The sequence below is a fragment of the Thermobia domestica genome, chromosome 6 (assembly GCF_964235325.1).
Source record: "Thermobia domestica chromosome 6, izTheDome1.hap1.1, whole genome shotgun sequence".
NCBI classification, from domain to species: Eukaryota; Metazoa; Arthropoda; class Insecta; order Zygentoma; family Lepismatidae; genus Thermobia; species Thermobia domestica.
This window is the reverse complement of record NC_137459.1, coordinates 164,002,241-164,029,647: the sequence shown is the minus strand read 5'-3', so window position 1 is coordinate 164,029,647 and position 27,407 is coordinate 164,002,241. Positions and strand designations below refer to the sequence as shown.

The 27,407-nt window shown below is 35.9% G+C and overlaps 1 protein-coding gene across 3 annotated transcripts in view; it reads right to left on the bottom strand.

Annotated features, from left to right (window-relative positions):
- Positions 1–27,407, bottom strand: part of Ptp69D (Protein tyrosine phosphatase 69D) — a 150,060-nt gene that overhangs the window by 63,096 nt on the left and 59,557 nt on the right. For 2 of the 3 annotated variants that reach the window (XM_081762316.1, XM_081762317.1), the window contains exons 10-15: positions 26,747–26,868; positions 20,639–20,785; positions 13,973–14,163; positions 11,598–11,732; positions 6,155–6,450; positions 165–414 (exon numbers count right to left, since the gene is read on the bottom strand). In XM_081762316.1, coding sequence (XP_081618442.1) covers positions 165–414; positions 6,155–6,450; positions 11,598–11,732; positions 13,973–14,163; positions 20,639–20,785; positions 26,747–26,868 — 1,141 coding nt within the window. The remainder of the gene's footprint in view (positions 1–164; positions 415–6,154; positions 6,451–11,597; positions 11,733–13,972; positions 14,164–20,638; positions 20,786–26,746; positions 26,869–27,407) is intronic. The other variant, XM_081762318.1, reaches the window with a different exon arrangement.

Sequence of the window (27,407 nt, the reverse complement as noted above, 5' to 3'; positions counted from 1 at the left end):
AATAACTGAATATGGATCTCAAATGCTATGCGTTTCTGGACCTGTTTATGTAAACCCTTTCTATTGTTTAGCAGAGAGGAACACGCCAAAATACAGTCTACATAGATGTATATACACGATACATGAACTCTAAATAAAACTTGTTTTGAAAAATGGTAACTTACATTGGGACATACCTAAATGAATTCCTGAGTGTCATCTCTACACCTTGTGCTTCAGCCACTTGTTTGGTGTATCTTTGCAGTAGACATAATGCCACAAACAGAAGTAGCACTACAAAAATTAGTGCACATAAGACTTGTAGTACAACGGCGAGAACATACGTTGTATCATTCCCTTGAATTTCCTGAGGGCCTGGTTTCAACGTAATAAAATAAGAACTGTACGCAGCAAGATGTTTCTCTGGTCCAAAAACTGGAAAATAATAATAAATAGTCAAATAAATAAGGTGAAATAAAATTTTAATATATTATATATGTGTGAGTGCTAAAACTTAATACAATATTGAAAACTCTACATCTTATTCTTCAATAAAATGCAAAAGGTCAACTATAACTATGTCCCTTATGCATCATATATTGCAATGTTCTGTGATATCGGGGTGGTAGAGCAGTGAAATTACGGGTTCTTACTGTTTTTATCTTCCACCTTTTATTGCAGAAGATTAATACACTATTACAAAAAAAAAAAAAAAAAAAAAATCTCTAAGTTCAGCTGAATTCAGAGACGCAGCTGAATCTGTAATTTCTCCCTTCTCAATTTGTATGGCTCATGTGTTATTTTAGGATGCCCCACAGCCCAGAGCAGCACGGCACGGAACGGAACAGAGAGTGTCGATTTAAGGAGCATTCACAGCTCAATGCAGCAAAACGCAGTTAACGTCGAGTACTCCACAGCCCAGAGCGGCAGAACAGAGTAGGAGAGGTGGTATGCGGTCAATCTGGGAATAGACTGACACTTAGAGTTGTTCGCTGCTGCTCCTTTTAAGGCGAATCTTGTGGTCCCTTTCGACACTGGTGTTACTGTAGGTGACGTTTTCTTTCTTCGGTGCCATGTGGCACCAAGTGAAGTGCAGTCTGCTCTACTGACATATAGCACGTGGCTCGGAGGCGTCACATGGCTGAGTATATTGCAATATTCAAATTAAAATTGTAAATGAAAGTACAGTAGCACTGCTTTTAAGCCAGAACAAAACAAATCTAATTATTTAAAAAGTAACTGAAACGAGAACTGTGTCGGGATGGTCGTAAGTCGGCTTTATATGGGCAAAACCATTACACAAAAACAAATACTGTCCTAACTTCAAAATGTGGATAAAATTTAAGCACAGATGCTCGAAGTTCCCACAGAACTAATACTAGGCTTAAATTTCTAATGAAATTCGAAGTATAAAAAGCGCTTGACAAGACCGATAATGAAAGTCGGGTCTCCGGTTTGCCATGTCGGTGCGTTAACCACTACGCTAATTAGTTCGCTTTCCAGCTAAGCAAACACTCTCTCCCTTGAGCCGGTGTTCGGTCATTCAATAATAGACTGCACCATACCCCTGTTTTGCTTGGATATATCTGTGTCTACATTACCGAACACCTATGATTTTAGATTTAGATACATGACAGGAAACACGCCTGTCTTTTTCTCTTCTTCTCACACCATAATCTCTATAGGTGCAAATTTCAGTCCAGTGTTGGGGTGAGAAGCGGACAGGGTAGCGCACGCTGCACGAGCACAGTAAGCTGGAAATTCGGGTACCATTCTAGGTCCGGTCAAATACTTTTCACTCCTTGAATTGCATTACACGTTCGCACCTTACAAGAAAACATAACCCTGAGGAATCTTATGAAAACCTTAAGTTTAAAATCTGAACCGGGTACGTTGAACGGTATGGCCTTTAAAAGCATGTTCCGATATATATGCCTAGAGGCTATATATTGTTCACTGTATCCAGACCAAATTTAACCATAAAAATCTCCATGACGGACATAGCAAGTACGAGGATTTTTACTTCTGCGTTTCACCTGGCGCTCCTAGTAGTCCTACATATTTTCCACTGGATTTAAAACTGGAGACTTTGTAGGCCAGATCAAGTGCAAAAGGGTGATTGAATTTTTTCTCAAACAATGTACAAACGCTATGCGATCACGACCGTTGTCATCTTGGATAATGTGAGCTTTCACTGCATGTTAATCATGACGAAGAAATGGCATCACCTAGTCACTGAATTTCCGAATAAATATGATGATTCATGTTTATATTCATCTGAATGAATGGGCTTGTCAAGCTGCTACCGCTACCCGAGCCCGCATTTTTTTTTTTTTTTTAATTTTCTTTTATTTATTTATTTATTGTTTGGCAATTAGCTTTATTTGTTTTTATAAAAATTAGTGATTCTTGCGTACAATTGGAAACGATGTCATCCCAACCGTGGATTTTCGTCTAAAAGTTAGTAGTTGTGGCACCAAGTCACAGATGCCTGTCCTCCTAAAGACAAAGAGATCTACTGTTGCAATAGTGTGAGAAACGTAGAACAAACTAATTCCCAGCTGAAACTAGTCTAGTTACACAAATACTGTAACATTTTGTGGTCATGTGACCACGATCGACCATTAGTGAGCTGTTTCTTCAGTAATCAACTTACATTTAAGCTGCGCTTCTCTTCTAGGTGTGACGAATTGGGCCCCAGCATGTACAAGTCTACCTACTACCGTGTACTTAATGCCTTGACAAATTTCAGTAGTTTTTAGAAAAAGAATTATTATATATTATTAGGACTGGATTATTATATACAATCATAGTTCTTTGTAACTATGTTACAATTAGTAAAGTAAAGCATTACTTTATTCTTGTATAATCAACCATTTTATGGAGTTCTATATGCATGTATTCGTCTGACTGCAGAAAGAGAGTCTAATAACATTTGACGGCAACGCTTGTAGGTTCATTTTGCAATATTACAGCCACTTCGGTGATTTCACTCCAGATAGTGCTGCGATTCTTCGACCAAGCGAGTGGGTGATATAATAATCCGAGAGAGCATTAATGTTGAAAACAAGCATAGTAATGATACTTTAAAAATAGAAAACGAAATGAAAGATTCCAGTTTAACGATCCACGACTATGCTCTTTAGGCTGAAAGAGATAATGATTAAAGCAAGTGGATGGTGATGGAAGAATTGGTGGAATGATAACGAAGAAACGGAAATACCCCGATAATATCAAAGGACACGATGTTGTGAACCACAAATTTACTTGGCCGGAGATCGAATCATGGACTCCACGCACCAGAGATAAGTGCTCTACTACTACGCCACTGTACCCCTCTTGGTAAAGTTCAAGAAAATGAGAGCAACAGTTTAATGGTCGGGCTACAGTAATGTATACTATAGATCTCAAGGTTTAGTTTAACACATCTTGCTGGTAACAAGTAAAGTTTGTAATAATATTTCATAGTTTATTGTGATACTTGTGTGTATGGTTTAGTTTCGAAAGTATAAGCTTATGAACAATTTATTTTATTTTACCGTATTCAATAATTTATTTCAATTAGAAGTGCGGTTCATATCGTTTCAATCCAATAATGGGATGGTTATTAATTCTAAATTATACTGCGTAATATGTGAGGTCAATACATGAGTTTTACCGTTCTTGACGTACTTCAATTACGGTATGTTAGAAGCATGAGACAGAAATAACTTAGTTTGACGGCTCATGATCAGTTCACATATGGTAGAAACCCGGTGTTGAGTACCCGGTAGTATATATATATATAAATATTGATAATAACATAACAGTGAAGTACATTTTCTGGTGACTGAAAATGCCCTCAACCACTCGATTTCAATGTTACGAGAGGAAAAAGCCCCCCTATAACACTGATATATCTCCTCCAACTAGAACTACACCTTTCATACAGGGTGGCCCAAAAGTAGGTATACACCCCTGCATTGATCAAGTATAACATTGCAGTTTATGGGTTTATTTGCTTCGGCTCTTCCGAGCTTAAGATGTAAGTAAAAACACATTAAGAACAAATAATAAAGAAACTAAGTCTGCATGATGGATAACAATAAGAAATTATATAAAATGCAGTACGATACTGTATACCTACTTTTGGGCCACCCTGTACACTGCGGGTGAAATGTTTCATTGGGCTTTCCGTATACTCGACTTCTTGCAAGACTGGAATAAAGAAAGTGACTTGTCGGACCACGCTACACGTTCGCAGTTGGCTGCAGTCCAGTGTTTGTGTTCTTAAGCCCACTGAAGATATTTGGTTTCATGCGCCGCACTGACTAGTGACCTCTCTTTCGTGGCATTCGGCTCCAAATGTGCATTAAATGAAGTTCCATTTGCAATATTCTTTCGGAAATTGGTTGAAATAGTGATCACGAACTACAGCAATTCCTGTAGGATTTGAAAACTATTTCCCTTGACCAGGCTTGAAACTCGTGGGCGGTCCTTCTGGGATGGACTTCCATATATTGCATACATATGATATATATATAGCACTGCTCAAAAATTTTGAACGCACCTGGGTTGAGACAGAACACGTAGTATGCATGGCTGAAACCTAAATATAAGTGTAGAAATACGTAAAAATCCGCAGGAACGCGACGACAATTCACTATGTTGTGTTAGTGTTAAGGACATGAGGCAGATGAAGCACTGAAGCTCTGGTATGAACACTTCCCCATAAGTTGCTGTGAAACAAGTGGTGTGCCTGTATGACACTAGATGGCATTCACAGTAACGGCGTATCACAGGTAGGAGCAAATGTTTGCGCAGTGAAAGGTAAGTGAGTGCTACAGAAGCAATATACGGGTGCCAGTGTGTTGACTGGTGGAAGCAGAAGGAAGTATACGGGTGCCAGTTTGTTGACTGGTGGAAGCAGTTATGTGGAAGTTGAAATGGACAAAGGAAAAGAACTTTCAACAAAAAAAGAGGGGTGCAATAGTTAGCTTATACAGAGCAGGCCAGGGCATGCGTGAAATTGCAAAGCAAGAACATGTTTCCTTGAAAAGTGTACATTACACTCTGAAGCGTTGTGTGTCTACTCAAAACAATAAGGATTGGTATCGCACGGGAAGGCCTAAAGTAAAATCGAAAAGGGAGGATAAACATGTAGTAGTGACCAGTAAACGTGATCGCTTTAAAAAAATGCCCATTCTGACAGCGCAACTAAATGTGTGTAGAGATGAACCTGTAAGCGTGTCAACAGTAAACAGACGACTTCAGGATGGAAAGATTAAAGGATGTACTGCGGCAAAGAAACTTCTACTGTGGGCTGGCAATAAGAAGAAACGACTACAGTAGGATAAACACCATCACATTGGACTGTAGATCAATGGAAAAGTTATCTTATTTACGGATGAGTCAAAGTTTTGAGATACTTGGGACAAAACGCCGCAAGTTTGTGCATTGTGCGATATATCGCAAATTTTTTAATAAAAATTCATGTTATCAATTATGTGCAAATTCTCATTGCCTATCATTAATTAACCTAAAACACACCTGTTGCAATAATTTTACGACAACAGTGTTGCCAGGGGCCGCGTTTCCGCTAAAAAAAAACAGCTATTTTACGGACTTGCATTAAATAGCCTATAGCCTTTTTTATATGGCAACACTGCATCATCCTTGTCATATGCACCAACGGATAAATGTTGATGCATACTGTACATATACACAGGAATTCACCCACAGGAAATAAAGTTTTCTGCAACTGAATATTGAGTTTCTTCATTTTGCACTTTTTTTTTTTTTTTTTTTAATTTTATTTTACACTTATGCTAATTTCTTTCGTTAATACACAAAAACGCTACAAGTTTCAGCATTGGTCATGATCTCGAACATATCTACGGACACACCATATATACAAGCTTCCTAAAATTTAAGACTGTAAATTCTCATTAGTGTATATAAAATGCTAAAACAAACTTTTAGATGAGTACATAAATAATCCAAAATACTACATTTGTCATTTGACGTGCTGCTCCATATTTAGTGCAATGTTACACAAATTCACCGTAAACCGTATTAGGAAAATGTCAGATTCCATTAAAATACAAGCTTCATTGTATTTTGTCAACATTATAACTAGCAATCATTACGCTACCGTTTCACATTAATACATTCTGTTTATTTCTTTCATGCTTACCTATGACTTCCACAAAACCGGTATAGTTACTGCTTGCATCAAGTTGTCCATCCTTTACTTCAGCCATGTACAGTCCTGACGGTGAGCGACGAATCCGATTGACCAGAGGTTGAGGACTTGGTAAAGGTGGCGGTGAGGATAAAACAGTTGTAGTTACTTCCTCCGGAGCGGCTGTAGTTGATGGTTGCGTTGTTGGAGGTGGTGTTGGTCTTACAGCTAGACACATTTCACATTGAGTTTTCTCCACATTCACAATTTTCCCATCTCCAAGTATCACTTCATTGTTCAGGTACTCGCTGTAAGTGAAGACAATCAGAAATATGGTAGGTATAAAAAGTGGTAGTATCAACGCTCATTTTTTTTTTTTCCGTTCCTTGTCTCAGTTGTGTTCTGTTAGTTTGCGAAACAATAACTCGATAGCATTTATCAAGAATTCTAGATGTGCTTCTTGTAAAGTGTTGCATATAAAAATACACGTGTTTGAGTGTATATTTGTGAGTAGTTCCTCAGAATTGTGTAACCAGTGCGTACAATTTCTGCTGTGTGTGTGTGTGTGTGTGGAGGGGGGGGGGGGGCAAGTCACACTTTCTTCCCAAAAATAAAAGAACATCATTAATCAGAAAAAGCCTATCATTTTGTTATTTTGAGTGTAAAATTGGGGATAAGGATAAAGCTTGTGCATCTCACATTGTTTGCAACACTTGGATAAATGTGAAGGGACGTTCAATGCTTTCTGCAGTGCCCGTGATTTGGAGGGAGCCAGGCGACCATCTGTGATTGCTACTCTTGTATGGTTCTTCCCGACCAGAAGGGAATTTCTAGGAAAAAGAAGCGGACACTGTTAATCTATTCTAACAGTCCATCTGCAATGCACGCAGTCCCACATTGAGAAGGACTATCTGTCCCCCATCCACCCACAGAATACCACTTTTCGTCTGATGATTAGAGACACGATTTTTAGTGGCAAGCGAAAAGTATCAGTTTTGTGCGAAAACGTTGTGTACCTAAAATATATACTTTTTCACCATTTGTTAGACCATATAACGCTCGCGATTAAACGTGAAATTCTATCGAATTAGCGAAATTTGCAACAAGCCCCGATATTCCACGGAATTTACTCAAAACTGACAATTTTTCAACGCAATGTGATGAAAATTCTTCTTTTTGAGAAACAGACCACCATGAATTTTTGAAATTTTACATGCGAGCTCCAAACAGTATCTACGGGTGAAGTGGATAGTGTGTTGCGCAGTATGTTAAATCAGCATTCAGAAATCGCTGGGAAGTGTCTCCAATTAATGTACACTCCTGTCCAAAATTATTGTCGCATGTCTATAAATATGTTGTTGTAGGAATATAATTTGATAACGAATTTGCCCCGTATTTCTAACAAATTTCATGTCAAAAGAGCAGTAAATAAGAACAATAAAACAAAAATAAAACTTTCTTGTCTATTTAGCAACATTTTTGTTTAACTCATACTAATTTTCGTATAATTCTTTCCCTATGAAATTTACCACAAATATTCATTTCCCGATTATATACATAGTATCAGTATTAAAAGTATCCTACAAAAGCATTATCAAATTATGTCTTACAAGAAGACAGTTATAGATATGCGACAATCATTTGGACATGAGTGTACATATCAGTTTCGAATGTTGATGTGGAGAGGGCTCTCTCTTCTTACAATGACATACTTACCGACAAAAGAACAAATTTAACACCAGAAAACATTGAAACAATGCTCAAGTGTTATTTGCATAAGTAAACTGTGAACACCAAAGTTATTTTTTTTTTCTATTAATGTTCTGTGTGTGTGTTTTTTTTTCTTTCTTTAAATGATACTTTTATTCAGTGAGGATGCTTAGTGTTATTTTTAAAAACTCAAATATTGTTTGATATATTCATGCATAAGCTCGTATCATGGTGATTAATGAGTGGAAATTAAGGTGAAATAAAAGGTAACTAATTGTAATTGCCAAGGAAAATAGTGCTCTTACATTGAATTTTTATTCACGATTTTATCCCGTTTTACGCGTATTTTTTATAACGAAATTGCGAATTTTTATTTACTACAAAATCGTGTCTCCACTGATGATGATCAAGAAATTGAGCATTGCGAACCAAGTACTTCGGAGAGCTTTGAATTTGTTGTGGAAGTACTTTCATGTTACCAGTACACAGTAATACATACTAACTCAAGAAGAGCTATATGAACTAATTAGGGATTTGGATCTCTTAAAAAGCAAAGTTGAAACTCCAGCGACAACACGGTTACAGCAATGGAATTTATTGCAGGAAGAAGTAAATATTTCAGTGTATCGGAACAGAGAGAAGAATTTCACTTCATTTCTTTACCATGAAAGAGGCACTTGTGGTATGTGTAGACATAAACAGCCTCAACATGGACAGAGACATAAACAGCCTCTCAGAATTAATTACGATCCTAATGCCTTATGAAAACTTGAAACGTTTATTGCGAGCCATTAAATATTATCACTTCCAGGAGCTCATTTGTGGTGATCTTAAAGTAATATCGCTGTTGCTAGGTATGCAGTTAGGTTATACAAAATACTGTTGCTTTATTTGTGAATGGGATAGTAGAGAGCTTGCCTCTCATTACTGGAAAAGTGACTGGCGTACTAGGGAAACTTTTCAGCCAGACCTCAGAAACATGCAACATGGACCACCTGTAGATCCTAAACGAATTTTACTTCCCCAGCTCACATAAAATTAGGTCTTATGAAATGTTTGGTTAAGAATATGAACAACGATGGGGATGCTTACAAGTATTTAAGAGAAAAATTCTCTCAATTAAGTGACGGCAAACATAAGGAGGGCATTTTTTATAGGCCCATAGTTTTGACAGCTATTCAGTGAACAATAATTCTATGAATACCGGAATGTGATGAGAAAGCTACGTGGGAAAGCTTAAACAGTGTTTGTTCACAGTTCTTGGCAAGACACCGAGTAACACATTACAAATAATTTGTATGAAGTTGTACTACGAAAAACTCGGCTGCAATATGTCCCTGAAATTCCACTTTCTTCATTCACATCTAGATTTATTTCATGAGTATTGCACAGTAAGTGATGAACATGGCAAGCTTTTAAGATACCCATAGTTTTGACAGCTATTCAGTGAACAATAATTCTATGAATACCGGAATGTGATGAGAAAGCTACGTGGGAAAGCTTAAACAGTGTTTGTTCACAGTTCTTGGCAAGACACCGAGTAACACATTACAAATAATTTGTATGAAGTTGTACTACGAAAAACTCGGCTGCAATATGTCCCTGAAATTCCACTTTCTTCATTCACATCTAGATTTATTTCATGAGTATTGCACAGTAAGTGATGAACATGGCAAGCTTTTAAGATACTGCGGTAACGGAGAAAAGATATGCAGGAAAGTGGAATCCTACCATGTTGGTCAACTAATATTGGACTATTGCTAGGATGCTCCAGGTATCACCTATAAAACACAAGCTAAGCGAAAACGCTCAAAATAAACCCAATAGGAATCAATCATGTATAGAGATTTCAACTTTTATCTACATTGAAAAGTAGCTGATCTGAACTTTTAAATTGCATCGTACTGCTCTTCCTGTCAACATTTTCAGTTTTATTTGTATCACGTGAGAGTTCTTATTTCACTATACCGGTAATGTTTCATGATCATCGTGCATGCATAGAGAAAAAAGGGATATTTGTACATACATATTTTCCTAAATTTTAAGGTTAATATTGAATTTGTCATTACTGCATTGTTAATGTTTATCCTGAACATTACTGTTTAATCTTCTGTTCTGGAACATTTCACAAATTTGTTCTACTACCACTATCCGACTCATATTACGTACATTAATTTGTTCATTTTAATATTAATGTGTAAGGTCATAGAACTCTGTAGGTTAGTACAATTCCTTAATTCTATCCAAACATCACATTAAAATCAAATAAATGTGAATAACCTCAACTATAGCTTCTTACAAGGATTTTGGTTCAATGTTTTCACATTTTCATTCTAATTACATTGGGAAACATACTGATACTTTTGTACATTTTTTTTTTGGGGGGGGGGGCAATTCTACAAAAGTAGAACTAAGTATATACTTCACACCACGCTCAAATGAAAATAAAAATCGCAAAATTAAAGAATTTACAGACCATCGATTAAAATTTGATGAACAGTGTTATGTCTGTTAAAGATTCCCTTCGCTTTAATTGTACTACCCTGTGTTTAGCTCATCGGTAACGGTGATTGCTTGCAGTCTAAAAGAGACCGATAATCAATGAAAGTTAACAAGAATGTAAGAATTGATAGAATGGAAACAGTACGAGAAATGGAAAAGTTGACACGAAGTGGTACCTAATATACAAATAAATTTCTCAAGGGCATTACATACGCCAAATACGATTCTTCTTATCTCCGAATCCATTCTGAATCGGAAAACTCTCTCTCTCTCATATATATATATATATATATATATATATATATATATATATATATATGATACACAGTTGACTCTCGATTTACCGGAGTATTAAAGCGGAAGATGCCCAGAAAGATAAATAACCACTATATAATGAATAGAAAAAAAAAAGCTGCATGCTAATTTGCCTGTACTATATTTTAAGGAACTGTGCTTTAAGCACGTTTCAAATCATCAACTGTATCAACAAACAAAATAGAAATACGTATAAAAAATAACTCCAACATTTTTTTCTTTTTTTTTTAATGATGATCTTATCTTGCGCAGCGTCACTTTGACACTCGATGTGATGAAGCAGCTCTGTGCGTGAACTTTCCAGTTGACTGCTCCCCAGCTTCACCCACTTTCCTCTCACTGTTACTTGATGCAATAAAATAATAATAATAATAAAAAAATAAATAAAAAGGTAAGGAGGAAGAGTCGGTGAGCCCTAAAAAGTCGATCCCAACTTGAATCTCATTGTCAAATTCCATGTTTGTTATCTCTCTCTTTCTCTCCCTAGCATGCCTGCTGATGATTCTTGCAATGGATATAAATCTTCTCTTTCTTTGGCGAGCACCGGTTAAGCTGCCCCCGGTAAATCCGGAGTCGACTGCGTGTATATAATAAGTAACCGCAACAACCAAAATATAACCGATTAATCGAATTAATTTGAATATTAATCAAAGAAACGTATATGTATAAATCGTCTAATTGAAAGAATGGAAGCAATAATACAGGAATAATACTCCTAATCTGTATTTAGGGGTACAGATACTTCACATGGTTCGTACAAGTAGAACAATATTCGTGTAAGAATAAACGTTTAAGACTACATTTATTATATATATATATGCACAACAGCATCCCTAACAATGACATTTAGTTTGAATACTACAAAGAACTGTTGGTATTCATACAAAATACTACACAAATAATGTGAGTTGTTGTAGAGAGTACATACCTTTCAAACATCTCTGCAATGTATGCTCCACCATTTTTATTAGAATGAACATCTTCATACGAAGATATCGTAATATTCTCTGGCTCGGGTAAATCAGCCACACTTTGCTGAGGTTTCAGCCTTACAACCACCACCCTATTGACACACAAGTAAACATATAATTTTAAAAAAAGGAAAAAGAAAAAAAAACTTAAATTAACACGAAGAAATTCGCTTAAGCTGAATGTTTAAAGAACTCCTACTATCAGCTAAAATGCGCTTCTGAAAAATGCGTTTAGAAGTATGATATACAATTTCAAACAAAACAAGAATTTGAAACATATTTACAATCACATATATGCTACTATGTTTCATTAAAATAGGGCAGGAAATTTAGAGCTTGAGCAGGTACGTGCATGTTCATTACCATTCTTACGAAGTGGGACACAATACTAAAAATGTTTCACATTTGTGCCTCTCGTAAATACAATACACGATACAACTCTGGACTGAACATTCTTTATTAGTCTGTGAAAAGAGCTCTCGATGCACTGCACTTTTTAAAATTTGTTTTTGATAAGCCTGGGATTTATATTGGAAGCTGGCATTACATGACTACATAGGCAATAAAATAAATTTTTTGGTCAGGCATTTGTCATTTTTTGAATGAATTCTTAAGCTTAATTATCCTACAGCTCCATGTATTCAGGAGAACGGTAATAAATTCAAACGAATAACGGCAAAATATTGTGAAAAGGATAAAGTAGCACGAAAGGGAAATACACTACAAAAAGCTAGCATGGTGTGAACAAAATTCATGTATGGAAACTAACACCTCAGAAGTGAGCACACTACTTCTAAACTACAAAGGTCTCTTACTGCTTTTAACCCAAAATAATAATAATAATACAGTGAAACCTCTATAAAACGGACAGCCGTGGGGAATTAAAAATTGTCCGCTATAGAGAGGTTTTAATAGTTTTCTTACATAAATTAGTAAACAAGGCAATATGCAATTACAAAAAATATTTTTGCATGAATCATGTATTTACGAATATTACAAAAATGTTATTATACTTGCATTACCCTCCGCCATTCAATACTCGATGTTCGAGGTTATAGGTTTCTGCACTTTACACTTATCACTACTTACTACATTTTCGGTATGTTAGTTAATTTGTGGATTAAATTGCAATCCAGTAGTGTCTTTTTTGAGACAATATGCGCACCCGCTGGAAAAAAATACCAAACTGGTATTCTGCTTGGTTAGAAATTAGAGCGGGATAGTAGAATGACGTGTCATCCCAAACGGCGGTCAACTGTCAATCGCTTTGGCGTGTAAAACAGGTTGGATGGGAGTCGAATGCAGGCAAAGGACATCTGAGTTGCTGATCAGACAGTTCAGGAGGCAAAATGTTGTCACAATGCTTTATGACACGTGTATGGTGTCCGTATTGGTCCTAAACTTTAAGTTTACGGTACTTTTCAAATTATTTCTAGACAAAGTGTCCGTAATACGGAGGTGAACAATACCTATACTAGACAGAAAAGACTGTCTGTGTCCGTACTAGAGAGTGTCCGCTTTAGAGAGGTTTGTCAATGTGTTTTTTCCTATTACAGTGTTTGGTTAGGTTGCAATTTTACAAAGTTTAGTGTCCTCTCCTGGTTAATATGATTATAGCACTGTTCCTAATTCACAGGTGAAATAAGCATAGTCGTAAAAATAAATAAATAAATAAATAAATAAATAAAATTTTAAAAAATCGCTCCATTTGATTTTCATTTTTCTGTCCAAGACTGACCTTTAATTGCTATTTAGACGGTATTTATTATATTCTTATTATGTCTAATTAATTGATTTAGAAATTCGATTGAGCGTAACTCGGAAACTCAAAGCCTTCTTCACGCTCATAAAAGCAGGTCAAGATCTACGACCATGCCAAATTTGGTCCCCAGTGGATGAGTTAGGTGTATATATGGGATTTAATTTTCGAAAATATGGCGGAAAAGTTGACGGCCCATAACTCGGGAATTTAAAGCCAGCACATAATATTTCAAACGTGTTTATACAACACAAATATTGCACATACCTATATAGTATATAGATCAACTACTGCCACCATGCGAAATGTGTTCCTGATCTGATGAATTCGGCGTATTGGCTTCTATTTTCGAAAGTATGACGCAATATTTGACATCTACAACTCGGGAACACTAAGGTTGTACAATATAGTATTTCACACGCTTATAATCAAGGTCCACCATGATGCCAACTTTGATTCCGATCGGATAAGTTCGGCTGAACTCGTACGATTTCTAATGCCTTTGATCTTTCAAGGAAAATCAAACGAAGGACGATAAAAAATAATAATAAAATATAATAATAAATGTTATACCTGTAACAACAAATTGGTCCATTCCGTTCCGATACACGTGTAAGAAACAATTTAAACATCCATTTTCCTTGGTCCTGAATTCTGCCCCAATTAAAACGAGGGATTTTTTCTTTATCTGGTACTGTAGGCGGCATTTCGCAAGTAACTCTTGTTTCCTCGCCGTTGTGACGACTACTGGTTACACCAGAGACCTGAGGATCAGAGAAATAATGTCAGTAAAATTCACAGAAGTTAGTATTAAATTTATGTATTCATTTAACACTCACAATAAAACAGCACGCATTACCGACCATATTCAGCTTCCTTTAACAATAAAAACAAAGCATTTACATTACGAGACTGAGCCAAAGTCTGCGTGATGTAAGAATTAGGTAGATGTATGAGTGAACAAGTCAAGCTCATCTCAAGTAGTCATTCTGCTTAAACCTTCCGTAGTTCCATCAGGCAAATAACAAAATAGTTCTATGAATCGAGCCTGCTCCAGAAGTGCAAAACTCTGCTGAAGACCATCTTCTAACATAAATACAACGTACAACTGACAAAATTAATGTGCTAATCAATGTAAATTACAGAAAACCAGACAATTCGATTCCATCATCATCATTCATTTCGCACGTGAGTATACGATGCTGTATTACACACAAGAGAGATCCGTTTCTGGGATCTCACACGTAATTCCAGGTTATTATTATTATTATTATTAAACCCCGATGGAGGTCGATATCATTACATGCTTCTTTTCAAACTCTGAATGCGAAGTCACAAAATCGTTGAATGTTTTATTGTAGCGTAGTATATGAATGTAATTTACCTGCATGAATGTAGGGAGCCGCAAAAAAAGAAGAAAATAGAAGAACGGACACAAAATATTGCCCACGTAAGCATGCAGAGACATCTGCTAGTCTAATATGTCACCAATTTAAGAGGACACTACCATTTTTTCATTATTTACTTATTAACAAGGTCGCAGATACAATTAAAGAAGCCATTTTACACTGAAAATAACAATGGAAAATGAGAAAGACTGCCAGGCAGAGCTTCTATTTAAATGAACCATCAAAGCATTCGACCAGTGAGACCACGCTTTCTCGCAAGAACTTTAAAACAGGCCCTGCTGAACGAAGACTGGGTGTACACACACGTCACAGTCAACTGTTGCCGGAATTCAATTTGGATATTTTATTATTGATTGGTCCGTAAGTTGCTTGGAATTTTGTCCCCTCTATATGAGAAAGGATCAACGTTTAAGGTGGAATGCGAATTAAAATTTAAGTTTTTATTCCAGCCAAGTACCCTCACTGGAAATAGCACCAGGGACCACGCTCAAGCTACGAAGGAGCACTATTATCATTATTGTTTCGAAAATAAGTACACTACTCCCTCTTTCCAGAAGATACGTCGGGGATTAAATTTCGCTCTCAGATTAATTTTCCACCTTTGACGTGAGAGACCCGGATTCGATTCCCGGAGGAAGCTCATGCGATTCGCATTCCACGTTAAGTCTCGCTGCGGATTCCACGTCTCGTATATCCTCGCTGCTGAAAGGGACCCTAAACTGACAATCAATTCAAATCAGATTAATTTTCTTGATTTTGAAGGCAAAACGTTAACGAAGAGCTGACCTAGTACATATAAGTTTACCTTCTGATTCTTTCCCAACTTAGAAGTGTGAGCTCCCGAGCCACTTGGGTTTTCCATGCCAATGACGCATACGCTAACTGCTTAGTGAAAAAATACGAAAAGAAATTAGAACATCGCAAGCAAAAGAAGAAGAGGTGCAAGTAGAAGAGGACTGGACCAGAGTATCAGTAGCATTCAGGGAGAAAGGCAGAAAAGTTGTGGGAAAAAGAAGAGGCCTTTTAGGTAAAGAATTCAACCAGCTGTGAAGAAAAGAAAGAAACGAAACAAAAAAAAGACAGAATTCCAGCAATCAACAAGACCTGAAGGATTACAAAAAGCGAAGAAGAATGCCAAAAAGGCAGTTAGTATACCAAAAGTCAGGCCTTATGATGAGTTGTAGAGTAACTTGGAAACGAAAGAGGGATAAAGATGATTTGCAGGAATTCGGAGGTACGAGAGAGGCAAAAGAAAGATATTTCGCATGTGTACTGTTTCAAGGATGAAAATAACGAGGTTATAACAAGTGAGAAGATGAACTAACTTTGGAATAAATATTTTCCGGAACTTCTCAATTAATCCTCCTATGGCCTTGGAGTCAATATGATCCCAACTGACATCTATTTCTTAAACAATTTCATTGTACGATGTTTTCAGTTACTGATTACTTTAGTATTCCTCGATTTAGTCTAGTTAATTATATAATGCAAATATTAAAAGTTAATTATTTTAAATAACGTTGTTAAATAAAAAGTAACACGCCAGACGTTGGGGTCATATTCACCCCAATGTCTAATATTATATTCTTCTTCTTCTTCTTTTTCATTATTATTATTATTATTATTATTATTATTATTATTATTATTATTATTATTATTATTAAGCCACCTTAAGATATTAGATTAACTATTATTTAGTCTCTCATGTTTGCATGCCCTTATGACAAATTAAACAATTGGGGTCAAATAGACCCCGCGTGTGTGTAGATATGAAGGGCCATAGGAGGGTTAAAAAAATCTGAGAGAAACTTCAGAAAATCTACCCATGAATCAGAGATTTGTTCGGCCTGTGACTATGGTAGAGGAGGAAAATGGAAAGAGAACGCTAATGGAAAAGTACAGAGAATACCAGAAGGACCTCCAGATTCTCCAAATTGTTATCAACGACCTAGAGAAAGCGTATGATAGTGCCAAGGTATTTTATTTGGTGGACACTGTGTGTTTCAAACACATACATCTTATAGCTTGGAAATGAAACCGGTATCAGTCGCCTGCGGGCAATAGTAGAGGCAGGGTCACGTTCCGCGCAGAGGTATGCACTGCAGCTTCGTTGAGCAAAATATTGACCAGCTTTTGGAGCAGCGTTATGCAACCAAATTTTGTGTGAAACTGGGTAAAAACTGGACGGAGACACTCGAAATGCTTCGGAAAGCCTATGGTAACGAGGCGATGAAAAAAGCCAAACTTTCATGTGGCACAAGCGGTTTCGGGAAGGTCGAGACTCCGTCAACGATGACGACCGCTCGGGACGCCTGTTGACATCACAAACGGACGACTCGGTGCAAAAAATGCGTCAAGTTTTGGACAATGTCCGACAAATGTTCAGATGATTAGAGAGGAGTGTGGAATACCCAAAACAATCGTTGATCGCATTTAAACGGAGGGTCTTCAAATGAGGAAAATCTGCGCGAAAATGGTACCAAAAGTCCTGACGAGTGAGATGAAGAAACAGTGTTTGTTGAAGTGCCACGAGGCGGTAAAAGTAGCCACGACGACCTCATTGAAGGAGATTCCCATTGATGACTTCCAGGACGCCTTCAATGATTGGGTGAAGCGTTGGCGACGGTGCATCAAAGGAGGGGGAGAATACTTTGAAAAGTTCTGAAAAAATTGTAAACTGATATTGTAAATATTGTAAACTTAAAACATTGTAAACTGATATTGAATAAATGATTTTTAAAAAAATAATTCAGGGAACTTTTGGGACAAACCTTGTAAAGTCAAGATTGAATATTTGTATTGACCATTCAGCAAAAATGTAAGTGAAAATACAAAAGTACGACTGGACGAAGAAGAGGTGATAATGATGAAGGAATTCAAGTACTTGGGATCAATATTACAGGAAAAAGCAGGAACAGAAGAAAATGTAAACAGCAGAATTAACAGCGGTTAGACAAAATGGAGAGGGGCCGCAGGAATATTGTGACCGTAGGGTGCCAATACGCCTTAAAGGAAAGGTACACAAAACAGTATGAGACCTACCACTATACGGAGAGGAACGTTGGAGGACGAAGAAGAAAAAGGAACAGAAGTTACATGTTGCAGAGATGATGCTGCTGTGCATGTGTGAAGTAATGTGAAAGGACAGAATTAAGAATGAAGTTATCCGAGAAACAGTAAAGGTATGATCTGTAGCAGAAAACAAGAAAGTAGATTCCGATGGTTTGGACATAGAAGATGATCTTCGGAATATGCAGCTCATCAGGATGATATAGACCTGGGAAACGAGAGCGAGGTCGATTAAAGAGGAAGTGGGGAAATTGTGTGAAGAACGATATGGTGCAATGTGATGTCCCAGTGGATATAACACAAGAGAGAAACAAGTGGAAAACAGCAATCCGAAAAACCGACCTCAGCGTACCTGGAAAAAGGTTTAGCAGAAGAAGATAGTATTCAAAAAAATGTGCTGGCTATCGATGGATGCACTATAATTTATTTAATTGACGAGAATTTTGCCTGTAAATAGCATGTGTGTATGTTTCATCATCTAGAACCAGATATGGGATATTGTTCTTTACTTTCAATTTGATACTGTCACCCCAAAAAATAAAACATGTAATTTAATGAATTCAACAATACATGTATATATACCATAAATATGACACTATGACATAAAAAATGCTTGAATATCAACCAAACAGAACAAGATAGAAGTTACGAGCTACTGCACTAAATTTTCTCGTTCCAATTTCTTAAACTAAATCATGTTGTGCTGTAGTTATTAATGAAATATTTTATTGTGAAATACAAAAAGAATTATGAGGTATTATAGGAAAACTTTACCCAATGAAAACTCATCCCTAAAAGTAAATTACTCCTTGTAGATTTTTTCATAAGAAATGGCTTATACCATATGTTAGGGTTATTAATGAACATTTCTTTACGAAATAACAACAAAACTGCATGAGTGGTATTTGACAACGTTGTCAAAAAAAAAAAAAAAAAAAAAAAAAAAAAAGTACACTACCTCTTGTGCATATGCTCATGGGAATGATTCATGCAATATTACATAAATAATAATGAAATATTTACGAAATTAAACAAAATCGTCTGAGCAGTTTCTGAGAAAGTAAATGAAATCTTTAAGTTTTACGTCCCACGATTATGCCGGCTAGGCTAAAGGAGATGGTGATGATGAGAAATGAATGCAAATGTGGAATGAATAAAGTGAGAGGAAAAGGACGAACCCCGAAGAAACCTGTGAACCCGATGTTTGCCATCCACAAGGCCCACTTTCTGAGAAAGTAGTCTGGAAAGAAAGTCATCCTCAAGAGTGAATTACCTCTTTTGACTTTTTTTTTTTTTTTCGTAAGGAATAATTTACACAATATTGTAGTTGTACTAATGAAATTTTATTTATGAAGTATGAACAAAATGGTTTGAGTACTTTTTGAGAAAATTGTCCGGAAAAAAAAATCCAGAAATAAACTCTCTCGTAGACCTTTTCAGGTCAAATGAGTTATGCCATAATGTCAGCTTAATAATTAAATATTTATTTGTGAAATATGAACAAAATCGCCAGAGTCGTTTTTGAGGAAATCGTCCGACAGAAAACTTATCCCAAGAATAAATTACACTTTCTCGATTCTTCCCAGGGAAATGAAATGCTACATGATGAGACTATTCTTGAAAAATTAATTTATGAAATATAAACAAAATCATTGGAGTCATTTTTGAGAAAATCGGAATTTTTTTATACCTTAAGTACCTTAATTTTTAGGGATAGGAAGGAAATTCGACAATCCCCTCCCCCCCTGAAAGATCACATAAAAACTTTTTAAGTTTAAAACTTGATTGAGATACGTTGAAGGTGAGTACATCAGGGCGAACTGACGAACAAACTAACAGACGGACAGATGTTGAAAAAACATTTTTTTTTTTCGGTATGTATGGGCCACGAAAGGTATACATCAGCTGAAATCTCGAATTCGATTTTTTTTTTTCTACAATCACCATACTTTCTTTTCTTCTTTCGTCGCTAGAACATAAACAAAAACAAACTATGAAAAACGAACTTACAAGGTGTAAAAATTATTTCCACTACGTAATATGCTGAAAGTGCCTGTTGGGATCAAGAATACAGAGCTCGGACGGAAGTGCTTAAAATGGACAATACTATATAAATATTTCAATATCGAATATCTACTGAAGCTGTTTACTTTATTAATAATACTGCTGTATGGAATTCAGTATGTTACAGAAAGAAGGGTGCCACTCATTTTAGCTTTGTAAGTTCTTGTATATACTATCTAATAAATAATAGCGCTACTGTTTCGGGAAAGTATCTCTGCCTTCATCAGACAAATTATGAAATCTGTTTGATAATGTATCTGATGAAGGAAAATATACTTTGCCGAAACTGTAACGCTATCATTTATTAGATAGTGTATGCTTTGGTCAGAATTTGTCTTTATTTTAGAAAAAAGAGCTTGAAGCATATTCAATGTTAAGGTAATATAATTGTTTACAGAATACGTGTTCTACAAGCTGAACGAAGATATGGACAATTAGAGTTATGCAAAAACATGTACAGTTCTTTAATGATAAATACACAGAAAACGCATTGAGCAGTGACAAATCAGTATGATAAATGTGAGATTGTTTAGAATTTACGCAGAATTTTGAACATTTCTAGTCAAGAAACTTGGGAAATTTTACCTATACTTCAAAATTACCAACACTTTACGAATACATACAATTTATATTCTAAAGGTCTGTGATTTTTTTTTTTCTTCTTTTTCGAAAAGCGAACTTCACATATTATACTTACTTTAATTGTATAATTTGTATTAGGAGGAAGACCATCAAATCTGGCATTATTCCCTTTCCCGTCAACGTTTTTTGCCTTCGGACCATAAGTCATTGTTACGAACGTTCCTCTTTCATTTCGAAAGCTTGCTTCACCTTCTATAATAACCTATAACAAAAATACTTTATATTACAGTAATATTACACGAATAATGACATTACATCAGTTAATAGACATTATCCTGCTGCCAAAAGATAAAATTCTCTGACAATACAAGTATTTACAAATGCTACATTTATTTATGTTTATTGTTCTAACCAGAAGAAAATACAATTACCAAGTATTTGTACAGTCTGTGAGAAATAAACAGAGTTTATAAACGATATATACACTAAAATATATACATTTTCTTTGGTCAATGGCTCTACAAGAATTTTCCAAAAGAAATCAATACCGCCTTTGATCCCAGAACGTAACACACATATATTGGTTTCAAAGCTGAAATTGCAGAATAGTAAACCTAAAATATAGCATATATAAAAAACAGCCACCTTAGCACAGAATCAGAAAATTCTGATGAAGCTATAACCAATTTTCAGTTCCACAGAAAAAAATAAATAAAATAAAAGGTACGGACCACCGCAATAAATTTTGTCGCTCTCACTTCTAAAATTGAATTGTATTATCCTGTAATTATTACGAGATCATTTATTTGCAAAATATAAACAAATTATAGTATATGCTTTTGGAAAACTATATATATAATTCAACAACAAACTATTCCTTGTGGATTTTTTCACGAGAAGTTATTCATGTAATAAGTAGAGTTGTTAGAGAATTGTTTATTTATGAAATATGGGCACAACTCCCTGAGTCGTATATGAGAAAATCGTCCGGGAAAAAAACACCCTACAGAGTAAAGTGCCCCTTATGGATTTTTAAGGACAAAGTTATGACACAGGTTAGTAAAGTAATATTTATTTATGAAGTACGAACAAAATTGTCTGAATAGTTTCTGAGATAGCTCTCGGAGAAAAACTCAGCCCCAAGAGCAAACTAAAACTTTTGGATTTTTTTTTCCGCAGAGCAACGACTTACACCAGACTATGGGGTTACTAATAAAATATTGATGTAATAAATATGAACAAAATCGTTAGAGCCGTTTTCGAGAAAATTGCAATTTCTTATTTTCATCCGTCAGTAAACTGCTCTTAATTTTGCGGGAAAAGAAGAAAATTCGAAAAACACACGTAGAAAATCTTATAAAAACTGAGATTTTAAAATTTGATACGGATACGTTGAACGGTACAGACGGATGACAACCAAAAAAATCACTATTTCGGTTGTAGAGGCCATGAAACGTAAATCTGTTGAAATCTCGAATTCAATTTTTTTCACGATCACCATACTGTCTTCTCTCCTTTCATCGTTCTTCAGCAAAAGTGCCGTTGAAACTCAAAACTCTTCAAGGTGGTATTACTTCTGTACATCGGATAGGTGATGCTCACCACGAACTCTTAGGCCTGGAAGTTATTTAGGACCTATTCCCACAAGAGATGAGCTCTCCACTACAAAGCCAACGTGATCCGCAAAAGGAATCGTAAAACAATTTCACTGTCATCCACTCTTACAAATCAAGATCGAGAACTGCATTTGTTGATAACAAACCATACAGATACACGCCTTACGCATTAGCATCATTTTACTTTCAATATTCATTCGACTGATAGCAAGTTTTATATATATATATATATATATATATATATACAGGGTGTTAGTGAACTATACCGACAAACTGTAACAGGTGATTCCTCACATCAAAATAAGAGAAAAAGTTGATATGAACCTATGGCGAAAAGAGCATAGTTTCAGAGCTAGGGCTGTCCAAAATCGCGAAAAAGCAAAATTTCAACAGGCCTCATTTCGAATTCCAGAAACTGTGGATGGTGGTTCTTATCAGCGTAAAAGAAGCTACGCATACACAATCCAAAATTCCATATTTTGTCAATTTTCAGTAAGTGTACAAGGTATTCTCTACAGTGTGTAATTCTCAGATATGCTCTCAATAGAATTTTCAAATATACCCTGATTTCAAGGAGGGTACAAAGTAAACAGGAGGTAAGCCTTGACAACAATTGGCATCCAATGCCTCGGAGGGGAGTCACAAATGTTAAGAATCGGCAACTCCATCTTCTTTGGTGTTCGGAATAACGTGTGATGTGATGTATTTCGTCATGGTATAATTCACGTTTTCTTCACACTAGAAGCGTGAAAGAAAACATCCCAGCATACGTTTTCCTGAGTACGAGAGACCGTGCTGCTGACGATCCTCAACACTTCCGACATTGCGCCAAATGATTTCGTGTTCACTGCTATAAAGGCTATTATTTGCCTACTTTGAACCAATCATAAAATCAGAGCATATCTCAAAATTCAGTTGATGGCATGTCTGGGAATTTCACTCTACACGGAATACTCTGTACACCAATTGAACATTAATGAAATATGCATTTTTGGATTGCGTATGCGTGACATCCTTTACGCTGATAAGGACCACCATCCACAGTATCTCGAATTCGAAATAGTGCATCTTGAAATTTGGCTTTTTCGCGATTTTGGACAGCCCTAGCTCTGAAACTATGCACTTTTCACCACAGGTCCATATGAATCTTTTCTCTTATTTTGATGTAAGGAATCACCTCTTTCAGTTTGTCGGTATAGTTCATTAACACCCTGTATGTATCTTACACGACTTGATAGAGTCACATTGGCTTTATCAGTACAACGATCATTTCTACAAAATAAGTCCTCGTATTCCACGACTTTGGATAAGCTAACATCGGTGTAAGCTTACTAAGGCTTCCAGTTTTCCAATGACTTTCGTATTTTAGTTAAGAATAGTTATTACAGATATGAGAAAGCAGTTTTATTTCCTACCCAGCTGTAATCAAGTCTCCCACTAAAATGCGCAATAACATGAAGGACTTCATTGGGATGTTCCGAAAAATACTATAGAATCGATAAAATTACAAATTATCACGACTACACGTTTGTACGTTAACTGAATTGAATACCGCTGTAGAAATCAACATGTTGTTGAATTCAATAATATCCTATTCTGTACTGATATATATATATATATATATATATATATATATATATATATATATATATATATATATGGGTGATTCCACGAAAAAGGGAAATTTTCTGTCACGGGCATTTCTTCAAACTACTACTAGAAAGAATCACCTCATTTTTATTTTGTTTGGTAGTAACGGTCACAAAGTAGGTATGACATGTATAACAGTTTGCAAATATAACACGAAACATACGTAAAAAATGAATTATTACCCAATTTCTCAACACCGTGGGCTGTCACAGACTACAGTTGGCTGATTTTAATCAATAAATTACAACTGAAGTCGCAAATCAAACATCATTTAGTGGTAATTAAATGGAAGAGAACACTTCAATGTTTCGGTTTTGTGGAAAGTAAACCTTTATAACGATTATTTTCGAAAGCTTGACTATGCTTCGTTTCTGTCACCTCTATTTCGTCTCAACTCCATGACAATAGAAAAAATTATCATTGCTCTCAACAGATAGCATGGTCGTCCACATTGACAACACCCACAAGAAGACAAGGTAGACATGTTTGACTGAAGAACAGAAAAAGTTGTGTGCACGTGTTGAAAGCTATAGGAAAAATATTTTTGTGTGTGGAAAGCAGGTGCGTATATTAATTGATACTCAACACCATGGTATTTATTACTGAATGTATTTGTATGGTATATACTTTATTTCCCTTGAGGAACCTACGCCTTAACGTAGAATTCGTACACAATTACTCACATGTACTGGTTAAAAAGTGGGTCGGTAAAGATAAATTATATTCGATTTTCTCAACTCCATGTCCATTTGAAAACTAAGGAATCCACGGTGTTGAGACAAGTTCACGGAGTTGATAATCCTATAGTATTTGCTATGCTCATGCTCTTCCAAATATTTGTACTTTCAATATATTGATAGAAATAAAGCTCGTTTATGGTCTAGTGACTAGTATGCTCGCCTTTCGTGCGTGGTTCTGGGTTTGTTTCCCGGTGGAAGCTCAAAAATTAATGGTGTTTACTTCGCACAGTGAGGCAATTGAAAAACTCATTTGAGTAGAGATGTACTGAAACCTGATCGCGCAGACCATCGCAACGGTCGTAGGAGCCGACACGCTGACCACGTGTCATTCACACTCAAAGGCCGGCTGGTGGGCCCTAGCACATTTAAGGAGTGTTTCGCGGAAGTTCAGATTTGGGGCTGTCAGGTAGCCGGAGGTAAAACTTCAGTCAAGATGGATGGTATCTGTTTTTAACCTATTGACGTCTCAATCTTATGATCAACTAATTGTTTTCTTTTCAGTGATTGTCGAAGAGTCTGAGGGCAATATATGGACAGTCAATTTTATGAAGCGGATCGGGAGGAATTTCTCCTGGCCTACTAAACCTGACGTTTAAAAAGGGTTGGCAGTTGTCATTCTGTGTAGACTAGAACAGCCCTTCCCTGTTTCCTCAAGACATTTCCTTCATTGGAGTGGAAAATGAGGGCTACTTAACAAAGGACATCGAATTATCCAAAGAAAACAGAAATGATGAGTGCCTTACACTGTCATTTAGTGTCATTTTATAAAGGGCGTTTCAAAACAATACCGACAACGTTTGGGAGGTGATTCCTAACACCAAGATAAGATAAAAAGTATAGACCCATCTGGGTGCACAAATGCTTCCTTTCGCAGTTATAGGCTGCCGAAAACATGAAAAAAAATGAACTTTAAAGGTCCATAGCATAAAACTATGGGACCTACCGTAGTCGAGTCAGACTTCACTTAGGAATTAGTATGTGCGCTATCCAAATATCCATGTTTCAGAATCTTGCGGTACTTCCACAACTTTTATAGAAGTAGTTGGTGAGTACTTCAGATTATACGCCCGTAGCCAAACTCCCTCTATAAAAATTGCTTCGTGAGTACCTCAGAATTCTGAAACATATTTTTGGATAGTGCACATATTAGTTCCTAAGTGAAGTCGTGACCCGACTACGGCAGGTCTCATAGTTTTGAGGCTATGGACCTTTAAAGTTCATTTTTTTTTTTTTCATGTTTTCGGCAGCCTATAACTACGAAAGGAAGCATTTGTGCACCCAGTTGTCTATACTTTTCGTCTAATCTTGGTGTCAGGAATCAGCTCCCAAACGATGTGTGTATTGTTTTGAACCACCTTGTATATATACCAAATATACAAATACACTTACCAAATGTTGAAAAAGTATTGTTGACTTGATCACACAGAGAAGACGGACGGTTTACATAAGCTCAGAAAACAAATGAAGTAGACAATAGACAGGTTTAGTGACTACTTCGTCTGTTTCGTAAGCTTATGTGAAAAGTTTGTCCTCTCTATATGATAGTCAACATATTGAAAGCGCAATATTTTTTTCAATATTCGATAAGTGTATGTGTATTTCTTTTTTCTTATTTACGTCACATATTCATATATATACTCAATTTTGGAACCTTCATTAGATACATTTTCATATGTTTGCAGTATTTTCTGGAGTATTTTTGTATAACAAATTACGTGTCATCTAGTTTGTTAGAATTTTATTCAACATAAGGAGAATAATTCTAACTTACAAAAACTATTGGAAAATTATTTCAATTTTTATGTAAATTATAAGCTTAATCACTTATAAACCAAAACTTATCACCCAGATGTATCACGTTTCTCCACTCCACAGATATTTTCAACTCCGTGACCAATGGTCTCAACTCCGTGGGTGCTGAAAAGTTTATTATTTTTTATTTACTACACCAATAAAGATTCAGCTCTGCTGAACACCTAATTATCATGTACTTAGTAGCAGTAAGTGCATGTGATATTTTTTATCGAAATAGGCGACCATCAACGGAACAAAAATTTTCCAAGTGAAAATTTCCCTTTTTCGTGGAATCACCTATATATATATATTGGCACAACGGTACATCACCAAACAGGGAAGTAAGAAATTGTACCTTAAACATACTAAAATAGATATAGCAGAATGAAAATATTTAAAGCTGAAAATAAATTGTCAACTCACATTATAATGCACGATTTTTCCATTGGTACGAGTCGGTGGATCCCAAGTAACATATATAAAACTATTGTGGCTGATGTTGTCAAATTTACACGAGGCGGTCACATTTTGTGGAGGGCCGGACACTGTAGTGAGACAAAAAATATATATATACTTATGAATGCAGCGAAGAGCATTTGGGATACTTTCGTTGAAATAATAACAATAACCTTGCAGCTCCAAGAAACCTGTATTAATAAATTTTATATCTGCAGTAAAATAAGACACTGGAAACTCCAGTTAATCATCCTATAATAAACAGAAAAATAAAGTCTAAAGTTCATAAAATTGTATATTTATTATGTAAACACTTTACAAACGCACACACACACACACTTATACTTTCAATTGTTGAATCTTTCTGTCCAACTTAAACACTTTCACATTATCTATCCTCGTTTTACACATATTGAACACTTTTCACACTTTTGTGCTACGACGCTAGCAAACATAACCCTACTTTAAACCGGATTTTCAATAGCGCGTTACCGAACTGACAATAAATACTTTTCATCATTCACATTTTTAACACATTTGTAACATTTACTTTAAAAGTTCAAATAAAAAGAGATTCTTCCAATTCAAATCACTACCAGTTACACACATTTATATATTTCTAAAACCC